Source organism: Etheostoma cragini, chromosome 3 (assembly GCF_013103735.1).
Source record: "Etheostoma cragini isolate CJK2018 chromosome 3, CSU_Ecrag_1.0, whole genome shotgun sequence".
In the NCBI taxonomy this organism is placed as follows: domain Eukaryota; kingdom Metazoa; phylum Chordata; class Actinopteri; order Perciformes; family Percidae; genus Etheostoma; species Etheostoma cragini.
In genome coordinates, this window is record NC_048409.1 from 26,811,750 (window position 1) to 26,828,594 (window position 16,845).

General features: G+C 39.1%; 1 protein-coding gene across 2 annotated transcripts in view; it reads left to right on the plus strand.

Annotated features, from left to right (window-relative positions):
- Nucleotides 1-16,845, plus strand: part of caln1 (calneuron 1) — a 60,827-nt gene that overhangs the window by 18,940 nt on the left and 25,042 nt on the right. For both annotated transcript variants that reach the window (XM_034867451.1, XM_034867450.1), the window contains exons 3-4: nt 4,188-4,331; nt 9,073-9,185. In XM_034867451.1, coding sequence (XP_034723342.1) covers nt 4,188-4,331; nt 9,073-9,185 — 257 coding nt within the window. The remainder of the gene's footprint in view (nt 1-4,187; nt 4,332-9,072; nt 9,186-16,845) is intronic.

Sequence of the window (16,845 nt, forward strand, 5' to 3'; positions counted from 1 at the left end):
ACACACACACACACACACAATCCATTTAGAGCTAAGGTCGGCATAACATGCAACAGACAGCTTGTCTTAGCAGGAGTTTGGGGAGCTGTCCAGGGTGCTGACTGTATTTTCTTTCTCCTCAATGGGAACCTAAAACACCTAAAGTCATTGATGATACTGATGCAAGGAGCCAAATATGGAACCTTGTGTACACATTATTGAACCGGAGATCAAAATAAAAAGAATCACAATCATTCTGCATCCAAAAAATCCCCAAAAACAAAAAACAAAAGAAATGTTCACACATATAATGTAAATTTATTCAGTAAAATCTTATTTTATTTAAAAAAGGTATTTGTTCCTGTTATGTTTAAGAGCATTATCCCATATGAGGTTCTCATTAATACATCTAACAAGAGCTAAAACAATTAGTTGATTTATTGATTAGTTGATCAACAGGCACTTAATTACCCTTGGGATTCAACATGCAGAGAAAATTTGATTTGGTACAGGTTAATTAATTGCACCTTAGAGTGCTGGGCAGCTATCGTGTGATTATGTTTTCTTTTCTTTTTGTGTTGCAGTTGTGTTGTCTAAAGTCAAAGCCCTAGCACATGTGCCAGCTGTGTCTGTGTCAACGCCACGAAGCATCACTGCTGGATCTCAAAAGTCAAGTAGAATGTGCTGGTGGGCAGATTACATAATGGAAGTAAACAGGCACCAGCCATTCAAGCAGACATAGTCATGGACACTGCAAGGCATATTTTGCATACAACATTACCAAACTCTAAGACTTTAGGATTCTTTTTCTTTTAAGTTTCTTGTTACTTCAGTCCTTCTGGTAGAAATATTGCTGTTCCAAATGTCAAATGTTGAGTTGGAAAGCAACACAATATTCACATGTGTCATGAGTCTCTGATGGATAGGAAGCGCATTTGTGAATGAAATAGGTTGAGTCATTTTAATATACAACATTCTGTTCTCCAGGCACCGGAAACTCAACAAAGACCTGAGCTACTGATATATTTATTAATGAGATGCTCGTTTTAATTCAGGACAAAATAATTGTTTGTATTGTTACAGATGATGCTGGTGCACCAGCTGTTTGGGGAAGCGTTGACATGCTGTTTTGATGCAGGTCGCAGACTGTTACTACTCATTATTTACTGTAGGCGCTCAACACAGTCGAAACACTGCTTTCTATTTCATGAGACAATTCATTAATGCTCCATTTATGTTTTGTTGTTCCAAATCATTTGCCAAAAGACTGGTTCAGAATGGCAGCAGTGCAGCAGATAATGAGATGATTGATGGGCTCATTAATTTCTTAATGACATCTTTGGTTTAGTTTGGCAATTACTTGGTTCAAGCTGTCAGATAATGGTGTTAGTTTGTTCTCTAGGAAAAAAAAAACCATAAGCAATACATTTCCACTCAGTTAAGAGGATTTTTTCTTCCTTTGTAACAACATTCTGGGATATTTTCTGTCTCGTCTTTTGCTGCATTGTTTTTATGAGAGCACTACAACAAATCCTTGGCAACTGTCAAAGATTGTGATCAATTGTAATTCAAGTATGAATCTTGCTTATGAAATAACTAAATTTGACTTCTTTTTTTATTGCTGTTGGATCCTACACTTGCAGAGAGATCCAGGGTGTGCCCTCTGTATGTTCATTCAAAGAAAAAAAAAGTTGCCTCTGTAGTTCCCGGGAGGGAGGGAGGGAGGTAACCATCTAATTCACTTTCCAATCTGAAATTATTCAGTGCTGAACAGTGCGCTCATGCATGTCATGCAGTCCTAGTGTTCTTCAGAGGAGTGACATTCCACCTGTATTTAAAAACACCAGATGCCTGTTAGTTTCGCTCTCTTTTCTTGCCATACACCCTCTCCTGTCTGTGGGCGCACTTATGAAATATGCATTCATTATAGCGCAGCGAAGCCTGTTGATTCCTTCCACTGACGAGGTGAGCAGCCGGTGAACCAACTACGGAATCAACTGTGTCTCTGCAGTGAGTCAGTACAGTAATATGTCGCTTCTGCAACACAATATGTTTGCATTGTTGACAAGTAAACTTTATTATCCCTGAATGGGGCAATTCTTTCTACAGCCAGCAGAGAATAAAAGACAGCAGTTCACGCATAACATAACATACATTTATATTCTATATTCCAATAGGACAAATCACATCACGGTATTAATGAGCCCAATGGTAACAGGCATGGGCATAAACAGATGGGGGGAACAATTAACATTTCTTAAGAGCAATTATTGAAGGGGACAAATAAAACATACAAACTTGTTTATGATAAGTGTCTGTTTTCATTCACTTTAAACATCAGATGAAGTGATTATTTTCTCTAACATAGATGAGGCTGAACTGAGCCTCATAGCGCTAATTAACCAACTAGCCAGTCAGCAGGCCACTAAATTAGTAAAGCAGCTTAATGTTTCATTCACTCACTCTTATCACAGCGTAGAAAAACACAATGCTCTCGCCAAATGAGTGACACTTCGTTTGGGTCATTTTCTATAACCAGTGTGTAGCACAGTGGGTGGAAGTAGCAAGTAACTTCAAGGGCCCTATTTAAGCAATCTAAAGGCTAGGCGTGAAGCGCCTGCCGCAGGTGCTTTTAGGGTTTGTACCAAAGGTACAGGTTCTAAAGGGTTGTACTTAGTGGTTTAATTAATCAGACGGGTTGTTTTGGGCGTAACATGCAATAAACTAATCAGAGTGTCATCTCCCATTCCCTTTAAAAGCCAGGCCGTTTGCACCTTTGTATGGCATTGATATTATGATGGCGGATTTGCTGAGCAGGATGAAGAGATTTTCAGTTGAAGAAACTGCTCGTGCATGAAGTGAAAGTGTGATCATTTCATAATACTATTTCACATTGTCATTTTTTAAATCTTTTGCATGTTTGTGAGCAGCTGCACTTCCCTGTGTGTGTGTGTGTGTGTGTGTGTGTGTGTGTGTGTGTGTGTGTGTGTGTGTGTGTGTGTGTGTGTGTGTGTGTGTGTGTGTGTGTGTGTGTGTGTGTGTGTGTGTGTGTGTGTGTGTGTGTGTGTGTGTGTGTGTGTGTGTGTGTGTGTGTGTGTGTGTGTGTGTGTGTGTGTGTGTGTGTGTGTAACATGCATAGTGTGCATGGAGAATGTAGGGGCGACTCAAAATGAAGAAGATTGCTGAGTTGAATCCACACTGCTGGAATTCCACCAAATTGGTATTTTTTTATAGGGCTATAAGGTGTTTTATGATGTTTATTCCTGCTTTATGTACTGTACGTTCATGTAGCGGCAGTATGTTTTATGAGGATTGGCCACTAGAAAAGTGAAAATATAAGAAACCACAAAGGGAACCTTATTGCCCTACGCTGCAGCCAAAGACAAAGTAATTTGAACAAGTTAAGGTTTTACTGCAGTAAAGATCGGACTATAAAGGGTTACAGGAGGAATATCATTACAGAAAAGATGAAAAAAAAATCTGTTTCAACGTGCTGCTTCTGACTTTTTTCCAATCCTTGCTTTTTCACGCAGATTTCAGACTTTGTTTCTATACATAAAATTCACTTGACTTGTTTTCATCAAGGGATGTATAGTAAATACTATGTCCGTTGCAGGGCTACTTAACAAACCCCACCCCTCAAACTTTCTAATTTAACTGTTTCATTGGATGATGAACTAATTGAAAGATTAAAAATATTCTGGAAATACAAAGGAGGAAACAAAATACGGAGAGTAAAGGAATGAAGGGTTACGGTCAATGATTGTGAAATTATTAAAGCGAGCAAAGGTGAGAGGGGCTGTGACAGCAGGTGGAGAAAATGAATCGATGGGCGGAATTGATCTTGTTAACTTGGGGTAATGGTGCAAGACCAATTGCATATTGCGCAGCCCAAAGCTGGGTCTGACAGGAAAAGAGAGGGAGGGCGGAAGGTGGAAAGGTGTGCGAATGATGATGAACGAGGGGGAAGGTTGAAATGCCAAAAGACTTCATTAAATGCCAGATTAATTAAAAGCCGTGTATCACTGCCAAAAAATCGATCCCAAAAAAATACAGAGAACGGTGTGAAGAAATCATCATGTGGATGTGTAATACACACAGTGCTGTAAATGAACATGCATGAGTGGTCATATTTGTGCAACTCGGAAGCAGGGTGTGTTGGGCATTGTTGAATAGATGCTGAGTCGATTTCCTGTTTGTCTTGGCAGAGATCCGGGAGGCGTTTAAGGTGCTGGATCGTGACGGGAACGGGTTCATCTCCAAACAGGAGCTGGGTATGGCCATGCGGTCTCTGGGCTACATGCCTAGTGAGGTAGAGCTGGCCATCATCATGCAGAGACTAGACATGGACGGTGAGTCACATGTGCACACGCACACACACGGGTGTAAAAATGTACTGTGCAATGCAGATTGGGTTCCTCCTCTTTTGTGTTACATTATGCATAGATATACTTCAACATAAAATGTTTACATATTCCTCTGTGCCATGTATAAAACATTGAGTGTGTATTCATTTCCATCTCAACCACTCGTTGTTTCTGCTTGAAACATAACAGCACCAAAGAAAAACTGTTGCATGGGGAAAACATGCTTAAGAAAGAAACATGCGAGATGAATAAAATGTATGCACACATTCCGTGTGGATAGTTATTGTTGATTAAAGTTGGTTTTCATATTGGTTGTCCAATTAGAACATAACTCATTGCAGAATCAATGCATTCGCTGCAGGACTGAAATCTTTGGGAAAAGGCTGAATGTGAGAATGTGAGTTCTTGTGGTTCCTGCTGTTAAAACAGTAAAATAAGAATCATTAGACATGTATTTCTCCAGTATCATTCTTACCTTACGGTGACCTTTTAACCACTTGTCCTCAGAGAGAAAACTCTAAGCAGAAAGAAAACAGATAAACAAGCAATCCCTCTGCTTGCACACAGCATTGTACAAAGCCAGGTATAGGCCAAGCTGTCAACTCTAACTGTGATTGACATTTCAAAAGATGGACTCTTAAAATTGTATGAAGCTGGGATGGAAAAATGCAATATGCAAATGTCAGATCACTGGGAAAATATTCAAATTCTTCATGCTGTTATCACAGCCTTGATAAGTGCTTTTCAGTTTTACTCAGAGAAGGCTGAATATTAAAGTTTAAGATGTTAGACTGCCTCTTCTGACTCATCTGCTTCAGAATCTCAGGAGACCGTAGCTGGTTATGTGCCTCAGGGCTGGGTCTTGTTGCATTGTCTGCTGCAACTTGAAGAAGCAGACAAGGCTACTTTCGGAACTGACGAAGGTCACAGCATCTTTGGTCCCAGGAAGTGTAATGCTGTTTATTCATTTATTCCCTGGGTTCTCATTGTTCTTTCTGTCTCCGTGTATTGAATATAAGTTTGTTGGAGTTGTAGTCTGTAGTCCTAAATCAGGTAAACTTGTTTGTATTAATTGATGTCATTAGCAAATACTTTTTCTTCACTTAGGCATTATTGAATGTTAGGATCGACTAGCTGCCTAGCGAGGGCTTTGTGTTTGTTAATTTTCCAAACTTCTATCCGATAAAGACGGCTCACTCAGAGACGATCAAACGTTTTAGAACAACAAATGAAGAAACAGGCCTGCACACTGACTTTATGTCTACAGAAGCTTTCAGGTGCAAAGAATCCATCTGATTTAAAATATAAAATAGTGACATAACTAACATGGTGTGTATTAGTAGAGTGTATAAGACAAGATGCAACCAGTTGCAGTTGGCCAGTAGGAGGAAAAGAGAGCGCTTCCAATCAGTTGTTTTGCTTAGGCTATCATCATAACCTTGGAATGACAGAGTCCTTAAAGTCGATATTATGTGAACAATTTAAAAATTTAAAGCCCACTAGTAATGCACAGTGTAACCCTCTACACACAGATCTGACATGGGGACACGGCAGAATACGCTAAAAATAACAGTGTGCACAAGGTGCCTGATGCCTGATGAATAGCTTAAAAGGTGCTACAATCAAGTAAGACATTCTAACAAACTGCAGCTTTAATACTTGTTATAGATGAATCCTTCAAAAAACAACTGATCTTTAAATCAATTTTTGATGAAGTAAATTGTGGGATTAATGTAAACAATTATTAGACGTAGCCCTAATTCATTCATTATCTACCACGTTGAACACATGGAAACACAGGGGCTAAAATAACCAGTTGCATCACACAGGGAATGGAAGATATAATCGAAGACGATACAGTTAAATTGACAAATATGCAGTGTGACATTTTTTTTAACCTTTATTTCTCCAGCTAAATTGATTGAGAACAAATTCTCATTTGCAACGATAACCTGGCACATTCACACAGTTACAGCACAACCACAGTCTGATCTGCGGGCCACTGAGCAGCGGTTGGGGTTTGAGGGCCTTGCTCAAGGGCACCTCAGTGGTGGTGATGAGGGAGGGATAAGTGCTGCTCTTACACTTTCCCCACCCAGATTTTATCCTGCTGGTCTGGGGATTAAACCGCCGACCTCCCGGTCACAAGCTTTCCTCTTATTTACAGAGCAGTGTGTGAAAGGATTTTATCGTATGGGTGCGTGTCGACACTATAACAAAGAGCCAGTGATCAAAGGGACACGGCATGGAGGAGAGGAGGCTTTGGCAGATAAATGAGATCAGACCCATTGGACCAGAGCCATGGATTCTGAGCCCCAGTGGCCAGGTCCAGCTGATCTCCAGAAGATACTGACAGGTTATCTCTGCTGTAAGACCTCTCCTTGTGATTGTTATTGAGTTCACTTTGCCCTTCATGGAGAGGTGTGACTACTTTTCTTTGTCCCATATCAAAGCATTGCACAAGCCTTTGTTTTTTTCAGCATAAATAACGTAGGTTTTTCCTCCGATATTAGTGACCTGGATGCCATTTCTCTAACTTTGACTCTAATCTCAAAATTTCTATCCGTGTCTTCATGAATTCACTAAATACCAACTGGGACAAACATTTTGTTTTATTCCCTATTGTCTTTAATCTGACTTGTTTGACTGTAGCTAAAGGGGGCATGATTTCACATCTTTCTTCAATATTTCATTGTTCTATTTTTAAGCTGAATCAGGATGCTTGGTTGTGACATAACACAGGAAGAGACTTTGTGGCTTAGAATATAACAGACACAGAAAGTGACTCAGTGACTTGGTGCACAATGTTAAGGTGTCGCAAACTGCAGATACATCACAATAAAAGCCGGCGTGCACTTGTGATGTGTTTGGTGAAGCAAACAGGATTTTTAGGGTGAATGTCAAATATTCCACAGTGTTTTTAGATGGAATTCTTATGTACTGTACGTCTGGTAAAACAGGAAGTTACAACAAAATAAATATGGAGGTAAAGGAGTTTCAGTCTGGAGTGTAAATACCAAGTATAAACCGATTTTTAGAGTATGACTTGTTACTAAAACCAATTGGTGCACCGGTTCAGTAATGTCATCTGGTTGAACCTGTGTAAATAAAACTTTTCTGTTTTCAGCCAAATAAAAGCATGTGTGTTTTTCCCAACTGGGGAAAATGAATGAACATGCATTAAAAAAGCAGCCTTTAAAAAACAGCAGACCACAAGGTTGTTTGGATCCAGTAAACCAACAGAGTCTGATATAAAAAATATATTAAAACTGTCATTTATGAAATGGTTCTTCTTCATATCACCTACAACAGAAAATGATGGGATGACACAAACAGGTATTTAACAGTGTGTCATATGGAGAATTATGAAACAAGACGACTCCTTTTTTATTACATTGTGACTCTAAAGCTATGTGCGTAGTTTCTGTTGCCCCCAAGAGTCCACCTCTATTCCTTAGGATCTCAGCAGCACTTCACCTGGACCCACAGCCTTGCGGAATATGCTTGAATACAAGTGCAGTTAGTGGCATTAAACATTGCAGTGCATGCCCGAGGGTGGCTGGCACAGTACACGGAGTAGGAGCAGAGGTACGGGGGTAGGGGCAGATTGTAATAAAGCATCAAAAAAGGCAGGGACCTCAGACAAGGTCCCATGCCTCATCTGCAGAAATCAGGAAGAGCAAGTGGGAAGATCAATAAATCAATGTATTCGACACGTGAAAAATCATGAGGAAGTAGAATAATTTTACAACAGCGACGTGTAAAACACGAGACAACAAAAAGAGAAAATGAGTGAACAAACTGGGGTTTGAGAGAATGTGAGAATTTGCTACAGTCTTTAGAGGTTTTCTCTCTCTTTAGGTTTTATTTGTCATAGTTTTTAGTTATATTACATTAGCGTAGGTAAGCTGTATGTCAAACCCATTATTGTAAAACATATAGATCTTTATTCTCAACTAGTTTGACTGAATTTTTCACGTCTCTTCTCACAATTTCCTAAGCAAGAGCTTTCTATATAGGTTTGGTTCATCTAATAATAAAACCAGACTCAAACAAACTGCAGGGGAGGTAAATAAACCTCACCAGGCTTACAACAACGTTCCATTCAGAGAAAAATGGGAATGGATTTAAGGTTAGTTAGAATTTGTGCAACATGCAGAGTTTTGATGTTTTGTTTTGGCAGTAGCTTCAATAACCATCAGCAGGCTCCCAGATCAGTACTTTTGAAATCGACGTGCGCAGCAGGAACTCCATGTTGTGAGTGATTCAGTCGCTGGAAAAATTTAACTGAATGATTTGAATCGTGCTGGGCTTAAATTGTAACGACAAAAACACATCCAGCGCATCCATATTCCCCAGACATAGGGTGTTTCTACAAACACATTGTAGAAAAAAAAAATTCATAACAACTTCTATAACCCAAAGACTTGATGTTCTGTGCTATGTAAATGGCTGTTTGCCTCAGATCCAGACCAAGAAACAAAAGAAGTTTGCTTTTTTGTGCAGCCTGGATATTTCTCTGCATTTCGGAGAATAACTGTTCATCACTTTATCACAATGAAAAGGATCGAGTGGGGATGGTTTTATTTTAAACATCACCTTTGGGGATGTTCAGGATGGGTTTGGTCTGGTTTACAACCACAATTACTTTGAAAAAAGTTGTAAACAATGCAAATATCAGTACATTATCAGCAATCAATAATGTGTCTTTTATTTATTGTGTCAGGTGATGGACAAGTTGATTTTGAGGAGTTTATGACGATCCTTGGACCCAAACTCCTGTCGTCTGAAACGAGAGAAGGCTTCCTGGGCAGCACAATAGATACCATCTTCTGGCAGGTAAAACTTTACTGTCTTAAACCCATCTGTTCTGTAAACTTAGCTGAGTCATAAGTTGAACTGGAGATGAAGAAACGGATGCTGTATTTTTCAGTTGAAAGATGATGACTGCAAAGAAGGACAGGGAAAGAATCATGATTATTACTTTCATTCTTCAGCCTTCAAGGTTGTTTTCCCCCTGGAAACAAAGGGGCTACAGTGTTGGAAACCTTTTGTCAAATGAAAACTGTTGTTATATCCGGAAGTTCAAAGAAGTGGTCTTTGGTCCGCTGCAGTTAAAAACTGTGGTGAGGGCGTCAATTCAAGCAGAGTCAGGTTTGATTCCTGTGCATAATCCAACAGATGTAAAAAGCCTAGAAAACAGAAATACAATACGTGACTGAATAAATGACCTTTAGATGTTCATATTATTTAGTGCATCATGGTACAAATTATGGTGACCCCAAAAGGGACGTTTAATCAAGGAACAATCGAGTATGCGTGCAGCAGGATGGTAGAAAACATGTTGCCACAATGTCAGGAAAGATTATTTCTAGCTTATTTTAGAAATGTACATAGCTATATTGCTCGGAAACCCATCTATAGAAAATGAAAGCATGGCCAACTATTTTAAATACATTTTGAGATAGAAGTATCTCATATCTCACTTTCTAATTAATGTTGCACTCAGGTTTTTAATGCTTCTAAAAATAATATTTGTGCTCCGTCAAAAAACGTATCCTTGGTTTGATATAATTATGACAATACAATCCATCCCTGCTCTGTACTAATGCTATCCATATATTTTGTTAAAGGAATGGTATTTTTTTAAAGTGGCAGTGCAAATCAAAAGCTTAAAATAGAGCATCTGATGTCCTTTGAGTGATATTGTGACTGATGTGGTCATATGGGACCATGACATATGTGCCTCTGGACAGCCTAAAAAGTTTTAAGAATCTGAAGAGACTCAGAGTGACAAAGGAATCGGTGACATTGTGAAGAAAGAAAAAAATTGGGATGGAAAATGCCAGTGTGGGTGTGAAATGAACTGACTTTGGATGTGTGAGAAAGAGTGATCAATGTGGGTGCCAATAAAAAGAGTGAGAGAGCATTAATGGAAATTATGAAAAATGGAGCAGGTGTGCGGGATAGAAGGAGACATTTGGCACTGATAGTAACACTTGGCAAGCCCTTCCTCTCGATGTAATCATCAGCTTGACCCTGGTTTTTTCTCAAGTGCAGGAGCTTGTGGTTTACACCCCGAGGACCCGAGTCTTTGGAGGTATGAGTGCACGCTGGGCGAACGTGCTGCCAGCCCCGTTAGACTGCTGCAATGACCTTGGCTTGTGCAGGAAAGCGGTTGGCCAGAAAAGTTTTTTTTTACTCCTCCAAGTAACGCTTGTGGTTGTGGGTTGGCTTTTTTTTTCTTTTGCTTTTACAAACCTACATTTCTTGTCTGATGAATTACTGCTTAGAAATCAGCAGCAAGCTGATGTGTGGAGCATATCAGAGGGAAAAATGTACTCAAACCTTGATTCAGGGGTGGCTGTGGCTCAGTGGTAGAGTGGTTGCCTGCCAATTGGAAGGTTGGTGGTTCGATCCCTGCCCCTGCAGTCATTGTCGAAGTGTCCCTGGGCAAGACTCTGAACCCCGAGTTGCCCCCGGTGCTGCGTATCGGAGTGTGAATGTGTATTAATGTTTATCTGATGAGCAGGTGGCACCTTGTACGGCAGCCCCAGCCCCAGTGTATGAATGTGTGTGAATGGTGTGAATGTTTCCTGTAGATGTAAAAGCGCTTTGAGCAGTCGTTAAGACTGGAAAAGCGCTATATAAATACAGCACATTTATCATTATATTTCTTGCATCACAGACAATAAACTGCCTGAGGTATTACAATTTTTTGCTTACTTTGTTAATGGATTGTGACGTGTGACACAGCCCCTCACTACATATTCATTTTGTGTCATCCTGCTTGAATATCTGTTGGTGATGTAAAACTTCTCAAGTTTTTATATAGCACTGTTTATATAACAGATACAGCTTTTTGGCTTTATAAACTAGTAGAGGGGTGTCATACGATTGTTCTGTGCTCTTTTTAAACAGCTCAACAATTCATTTACAAAGCAGTCATAAAATCATAAAACATTATGTCTTCTCAGCAGGACAGAATGTTACATATAACTTTTGGTCGCATTAGAAAACTAGAAATTATCTAACGCAAGTATACATAAAGACAAATGACACTATCTGACCAAAAGCCAATCCAAAGTTCAGCAAACACTGCATAAACCATCAACCAGGACATCTCATGCCGCTGGCTCATTATGTCCCACTCATAAAAATTCAGAAACAACACTGCCCTTGCAATCAACAAATGGTGCATGCTTATTAAAACTACTTGTCTTTCATGTCACCTTACAGGATATAAGAGAACTTGCATAACATGTAATGAATATGTAACAGAATAAGCAATGATACAGTAATGTAAACCCTTCTGTTGTCTTCCCGTTAACCATGAACTTTGAAAAATTGAAAATTAATACTTTTTTTGTGCTTTTCCAATGATTTTGTTGCTTTTTCTGATTTATTTGTCACTTTTACCATGCTTTTGGTGCTTTTTTTAAAACCTGAGCTGGTTTAATAATAGGTTTTACACTTATTCTTGGAATTCATGGTCAACAAACCTCATTTATATCAAATTACACATACATTTTTAGTTAAAAAAGGCAGAAATTATAAATTATTTTCACTAATAGTTAAGATCAGAGGATGTTGAGTGGATCACAGATGGGTAGATGTCAAAGTTTAGTCTGGATACTGTTTTGAAACCATTAAAAAAATGTTTTTCCAATGATATAAGATTAAATAAAACACCCAAAGTATTCAATGAAAGTAATCATTAATTTTACCGGAAGAATGTTGTACGGAATCATCCATGTTATTTGTGGGCAACTTGGTTGAAAGAAATCCATGTTCCTGATATAAAACACTTTGGACAACACAAGGGTTAAAAGGCTTGATTGTTTATGAATTCACGTTTTGCTTTTACTCTTTAAACCGGCATTATTCAGCTCAACGAATAAACAGTAGTTTACAGTAGACTCTATACCTGTCAATGAACTGTGCTACATAGAAAAATTACAGGTCGGGCTAAGTAAAGCAGTTTCTGACTGTTTTGCATAAATTTCTATAAAGAATATGAGAGTATACATCAGCGTAAAGTCCTTCTTGTGCTATATGTCAGTCATTCAGTTAGCACATCTCATTTTCATGCTCTGCCTTTGAAGCATAAGAACCCAATAAGCTCATCTTGTCGGCGACCGTGCAGTGTAGCTTTATTAGAAGATTCGAAGAAAGCAGTAATTTTTTTTTTTCTGCAGTTTCAGAACTGTATTAACCTTATTATTATTTCATGTATCTTGTATGTATGTATATTTTTCCTAGTATCTGATTTATATTTATATTCTGTGTTGTGTGACTGATGAACGTGTGCTGCTGTAACACCGTAATTTCCCATTTGTCTGGGGATTAATAAATATCTATCTATCTATTTACATTCACTAATGGCGCTTACACACTGCTAGTTCTAGCTCTGCTCGGCTCAGCTCGGCCGTGGTGCCCTGTCCTCCTTTTTCCATTACCGCAAAACATTTCCGTGACCTAACGCGACACACTCACACACACACACACACACACACACACACACACACACACACACACACACACACACACACACACACACACACACACACACACACACACACACACACACACACACACAGCGTTGTAGGTGTGTTGATTTTGATTCTCGGCATGTGGCTGTTTTGTGTAACTCTTATTAAAATCCACAGTTGTCAAAGCATTGGACAGTGTTTTACAGATTACATTTTCCTACGTCTGGCTTTTTGTAGGATTTCACAATTAAGTATTTAGATTCCCCAGCCGCTGCTGTTGAATTTGGTTCCATCAGAGCAGAGAAGGATTCACTCAGGGGTGGGACATACCGATCCTGGCAGACTTGAATGACCCCCATAGGTTGGGTCTTCTTCAACCATGAGAGCAGTTCAGTTCCTGTCTTAGCTTAGAGATTTTTGTCATTCAACTAATGTCAGGCAAAGTGTCACATCCTCACCAGCTGGCATGATGGGATAATGATTCACTCCCTGTCACATGCTCACCTTCCTACTCACTCGTATCTTCACTTGATCTGAACAGTTTGTTAATGTATCTAATTATCCCGTCTGGATAATTATGCGCTTGTAATTGAACAACTGCAAACATTTTATTTTCCTCTGTTTTGCTTTTCTTCAGTGGCAAGAGAACGCTTCATAAATAATAAGCACGCCACTTTCATAAAGACAAGGCACATTTTTTTCTTTAGTACGTAGGCATCTATTATATAGATCTAACTTAATTTATTATCATTGCATGAGGTAACTTCTGTCATTTGTTTTATTATGTTTCAAGGCCATTTTTTCAGTCTGGATAGGTAATACTTCACATGCAAGTCCTTGCTTCGTGTGTGTGTGTGTGTGTGTGTGTGTGTGTGTGTGTGTGTGTGTGTTTGTGTGTTTGTGTGTTTGTGTGTTTGTGTGTGTGTGTGTGTGTGTGTGTGTGTGTGATAAATATTGAAGGTGTGTGGAATAAACATTTTAGGAGATCAAGGCTCCTCCATGCTTTTAATCACAGGTCATTGTCACTTACGTTGTACTAATGAATCCCTGAGCAGGATTGTGACTCACTGTTGACATGTTGATTTATGCCAAGTGACCCGAAGACAGTGAGGCACACAGCTGCTCTGAATGAGACAGGAGGAAATGCAGAAGTGCTTTCATTATTCAGAACTGTGGAAATTCGGTAAGCCAGTACTTGTCAAAAGCCATAAATCATCATAGCCTGTCAAACACGGTATGTGCCATCTTGGTCAGCTCAAGATCATTATGGGGATGTTGGTTATTTTTCTAGATTAGTCTCGCTTTGCCAGACCTTCCTCAACAGCGCTGCGGCGGAGGGTCTGGCTAGTCCACACAGCATTCTGGGTTGGGAGAAAAATGTGCTTTGGTTTGTTGGCATTTCTTTAAACCAATCACAATCGTCATGGGCGGCGCTAAGCACCGGGAAAATCCATGGTGCAGATGCAAAATAGCCCCAGGAAGGAACTTGTTTTGGTGGAACATGTGTATCTTCAGAGGTTGTTTTAGTCTTGCAACAGAAAGCTCAGATTGGACAGATAGTCTAGCTAGCTGTCTGGATCTACCCTGCAGAGATCTGAGGAGCAGTTAACCATAGTCCTCAGAAATCCACCTGAGGATAAAAAGCCAACACAAAAAAAGCAGAAGGTGACGGACATCTGGCCAAAAAGAGTGAAATCCGCCAGATTTTCCGACTGCAATGGAACAATCTATATTTATATTTTAGGTACACTGTTTATAACATTTGAGTCTATATTTATTTGATCTCTTTTAGTTACAAAAATACAAAACCATTATATTATTGTTTTCTTTCCTGGATTCTCTCAGCCGAATGTCATTTGTATGCCATGGGTTGTGTCCAAAAAAAAAAAACATTTTGATGAAGGTGGTCTGGAACACATTGTTTCAAAAATCAATACTGGATTCGTATTTAATGCACTGCACTATGCTGTGAAACACTGCCCTGCACCAGTCACATTTTCATTTTTATTTTAAATCCACCCAGAGAGGCTGATGGTATTTTTTCTTAATTTGTCTTAAGATATGCAATCAGTGGGTGATGGGGAATATCATCAGTACATACGGTAACACTAATGTGCTACAAATAAATGTGGATAGTTACTAAGGAATGAGTGAGGAATTAATCAGGAATGAATCAGGGACAACGTGATATTTGATGAATCATTAATGATAAAGGGAAGTTTAGGGTCGTCTGCTGGAGCTGCTGCACCGCGACCCCACCCTGGATAAATGGATGAAGATGGATGGATAATGAGTATTTCTTGGGTAATGTGGATAGAGAAAAGTTAGACAAGATCAGGCTGGGGGGAAAAGCACAATCTTTAGGTCCTAAATTGTTACCTGAATCAAGTTTTCCTTCATCTTTTCTCTTCTACCCTCGGTCCATTGGGACTCGGCAGAGTTGTTAAGGCACAAAAAGCTGAGGTTAAGCATAATTTGTCTTGTGTTCCATCGATGTAAATATTCAGTAAAATTAAGAAAGCGATCACTGCTCACCATAGCTGAACAGAAGTAAAGTTTTATTACATCATTTAAGCATCAGGGCTATCAGTATCAGCAAGGCACAGAACCCCCAACTACTCGGGGAGCCTTTTAATGGGCAGCCCCCCCACTCTGACATCTCTCCATTATTGCATGTATAGGCACTGAGCATGTCTGTGTGCTTCAGATCTGTGTGTGGTGTGTGTGTAATAACAACAGAGTGTAAATTGTAATTTCCCATTGTGGGACTAATAAAGGATACATAATAATATGAATATTAATAATAATAATTTAATAGATGATTACAGATGACTAACAGTTGTTGTAGTTAATCATCTCTTTTTAGAGCTTTTAATCTAAATGTTGGCAACATTTCGTAGGTATACTATCAGTTTTGACAGGGAATGACTGTTTAGATGGCCTCAGATTCCTTCAGTTATGGGTTTTGGCTTCTTTCACACGTTTATTGTGAAATGGTTATGGTTTTTGTTGAATGGAAATGGTTATTGTGAAATGGTCTTGTATTTCCACCCCAACCTGGATATTATAGTCTCCCAGTTTATCTTCAAGAATTTCCTGTCCATAAAATCCATAATTCATGACCGTCTTCATCCTTATGCCTGAGTCAGCTTTTACAGTTTAGTTAAATTTTTCCTCATACCAGTTATCCCATGATTTTGTTTGTGTAAAATCCTTTTTAAAACCTATGCAACATTTGTGTTAGTCAGCAGTTTAAAGAATAATATCTTCAGTACATACTTTCCTCCTTAAATGCAAGTCAATGCTCTTGAATTGTACATGAAGTTTAAAGTATTGATGTGTATTTTGGGCTACGATCAGATCCGCAGTTAGATACACCTGATGGATTGTGTGTAACTTTAGCTTTATTTGTTAGCCGTTGGTGTTAACCATGCAGTTGGAAAGACCGGCTGTTGTGCTAACATGTAATATTCCATCGTGGTCCGGGTTATCATTGTAACATCTAGTAACATGAGACAGTGAAGAATATAACCTAAACCAAATGTTGACAAATCCTGAAATATTAAAAACTGTTGACAGCATAAACCAGAAATTCATATCTTGTAAATATGTAAATTCTTAAAATCACATCAACAGAGTTTGTGATACACAAGAAGTTATACCTTTGACATCACATGGACGTACACACTGATTTTAAAGTTTAAAGTTTTTTGAGCACTGCACAATTTGCACTGGTGTAATGGTTTGAAAAATGGGCTTGTGTGTGTGTGTGTGTGTGTGTGTGTGTGTGTGTGTGTGTGTGTGTGTGTGTGTGTGTGTGTGTGTGTGTGTGTGTGTGTGTGTGTGTGTGTGTGTGTGTGTGTGTGTGTGTGTGTGTGTGGCTCACCTAAGAGGTTGGTACCCGCTCAGCAGTATTATCGACTGGTGGTTTGGAAACTTCAAGTTGTCAGTTTATGTCCATGAGGAAGACATCTACAGCTATCTTTAACAAAGTTTATGTTTTGGTT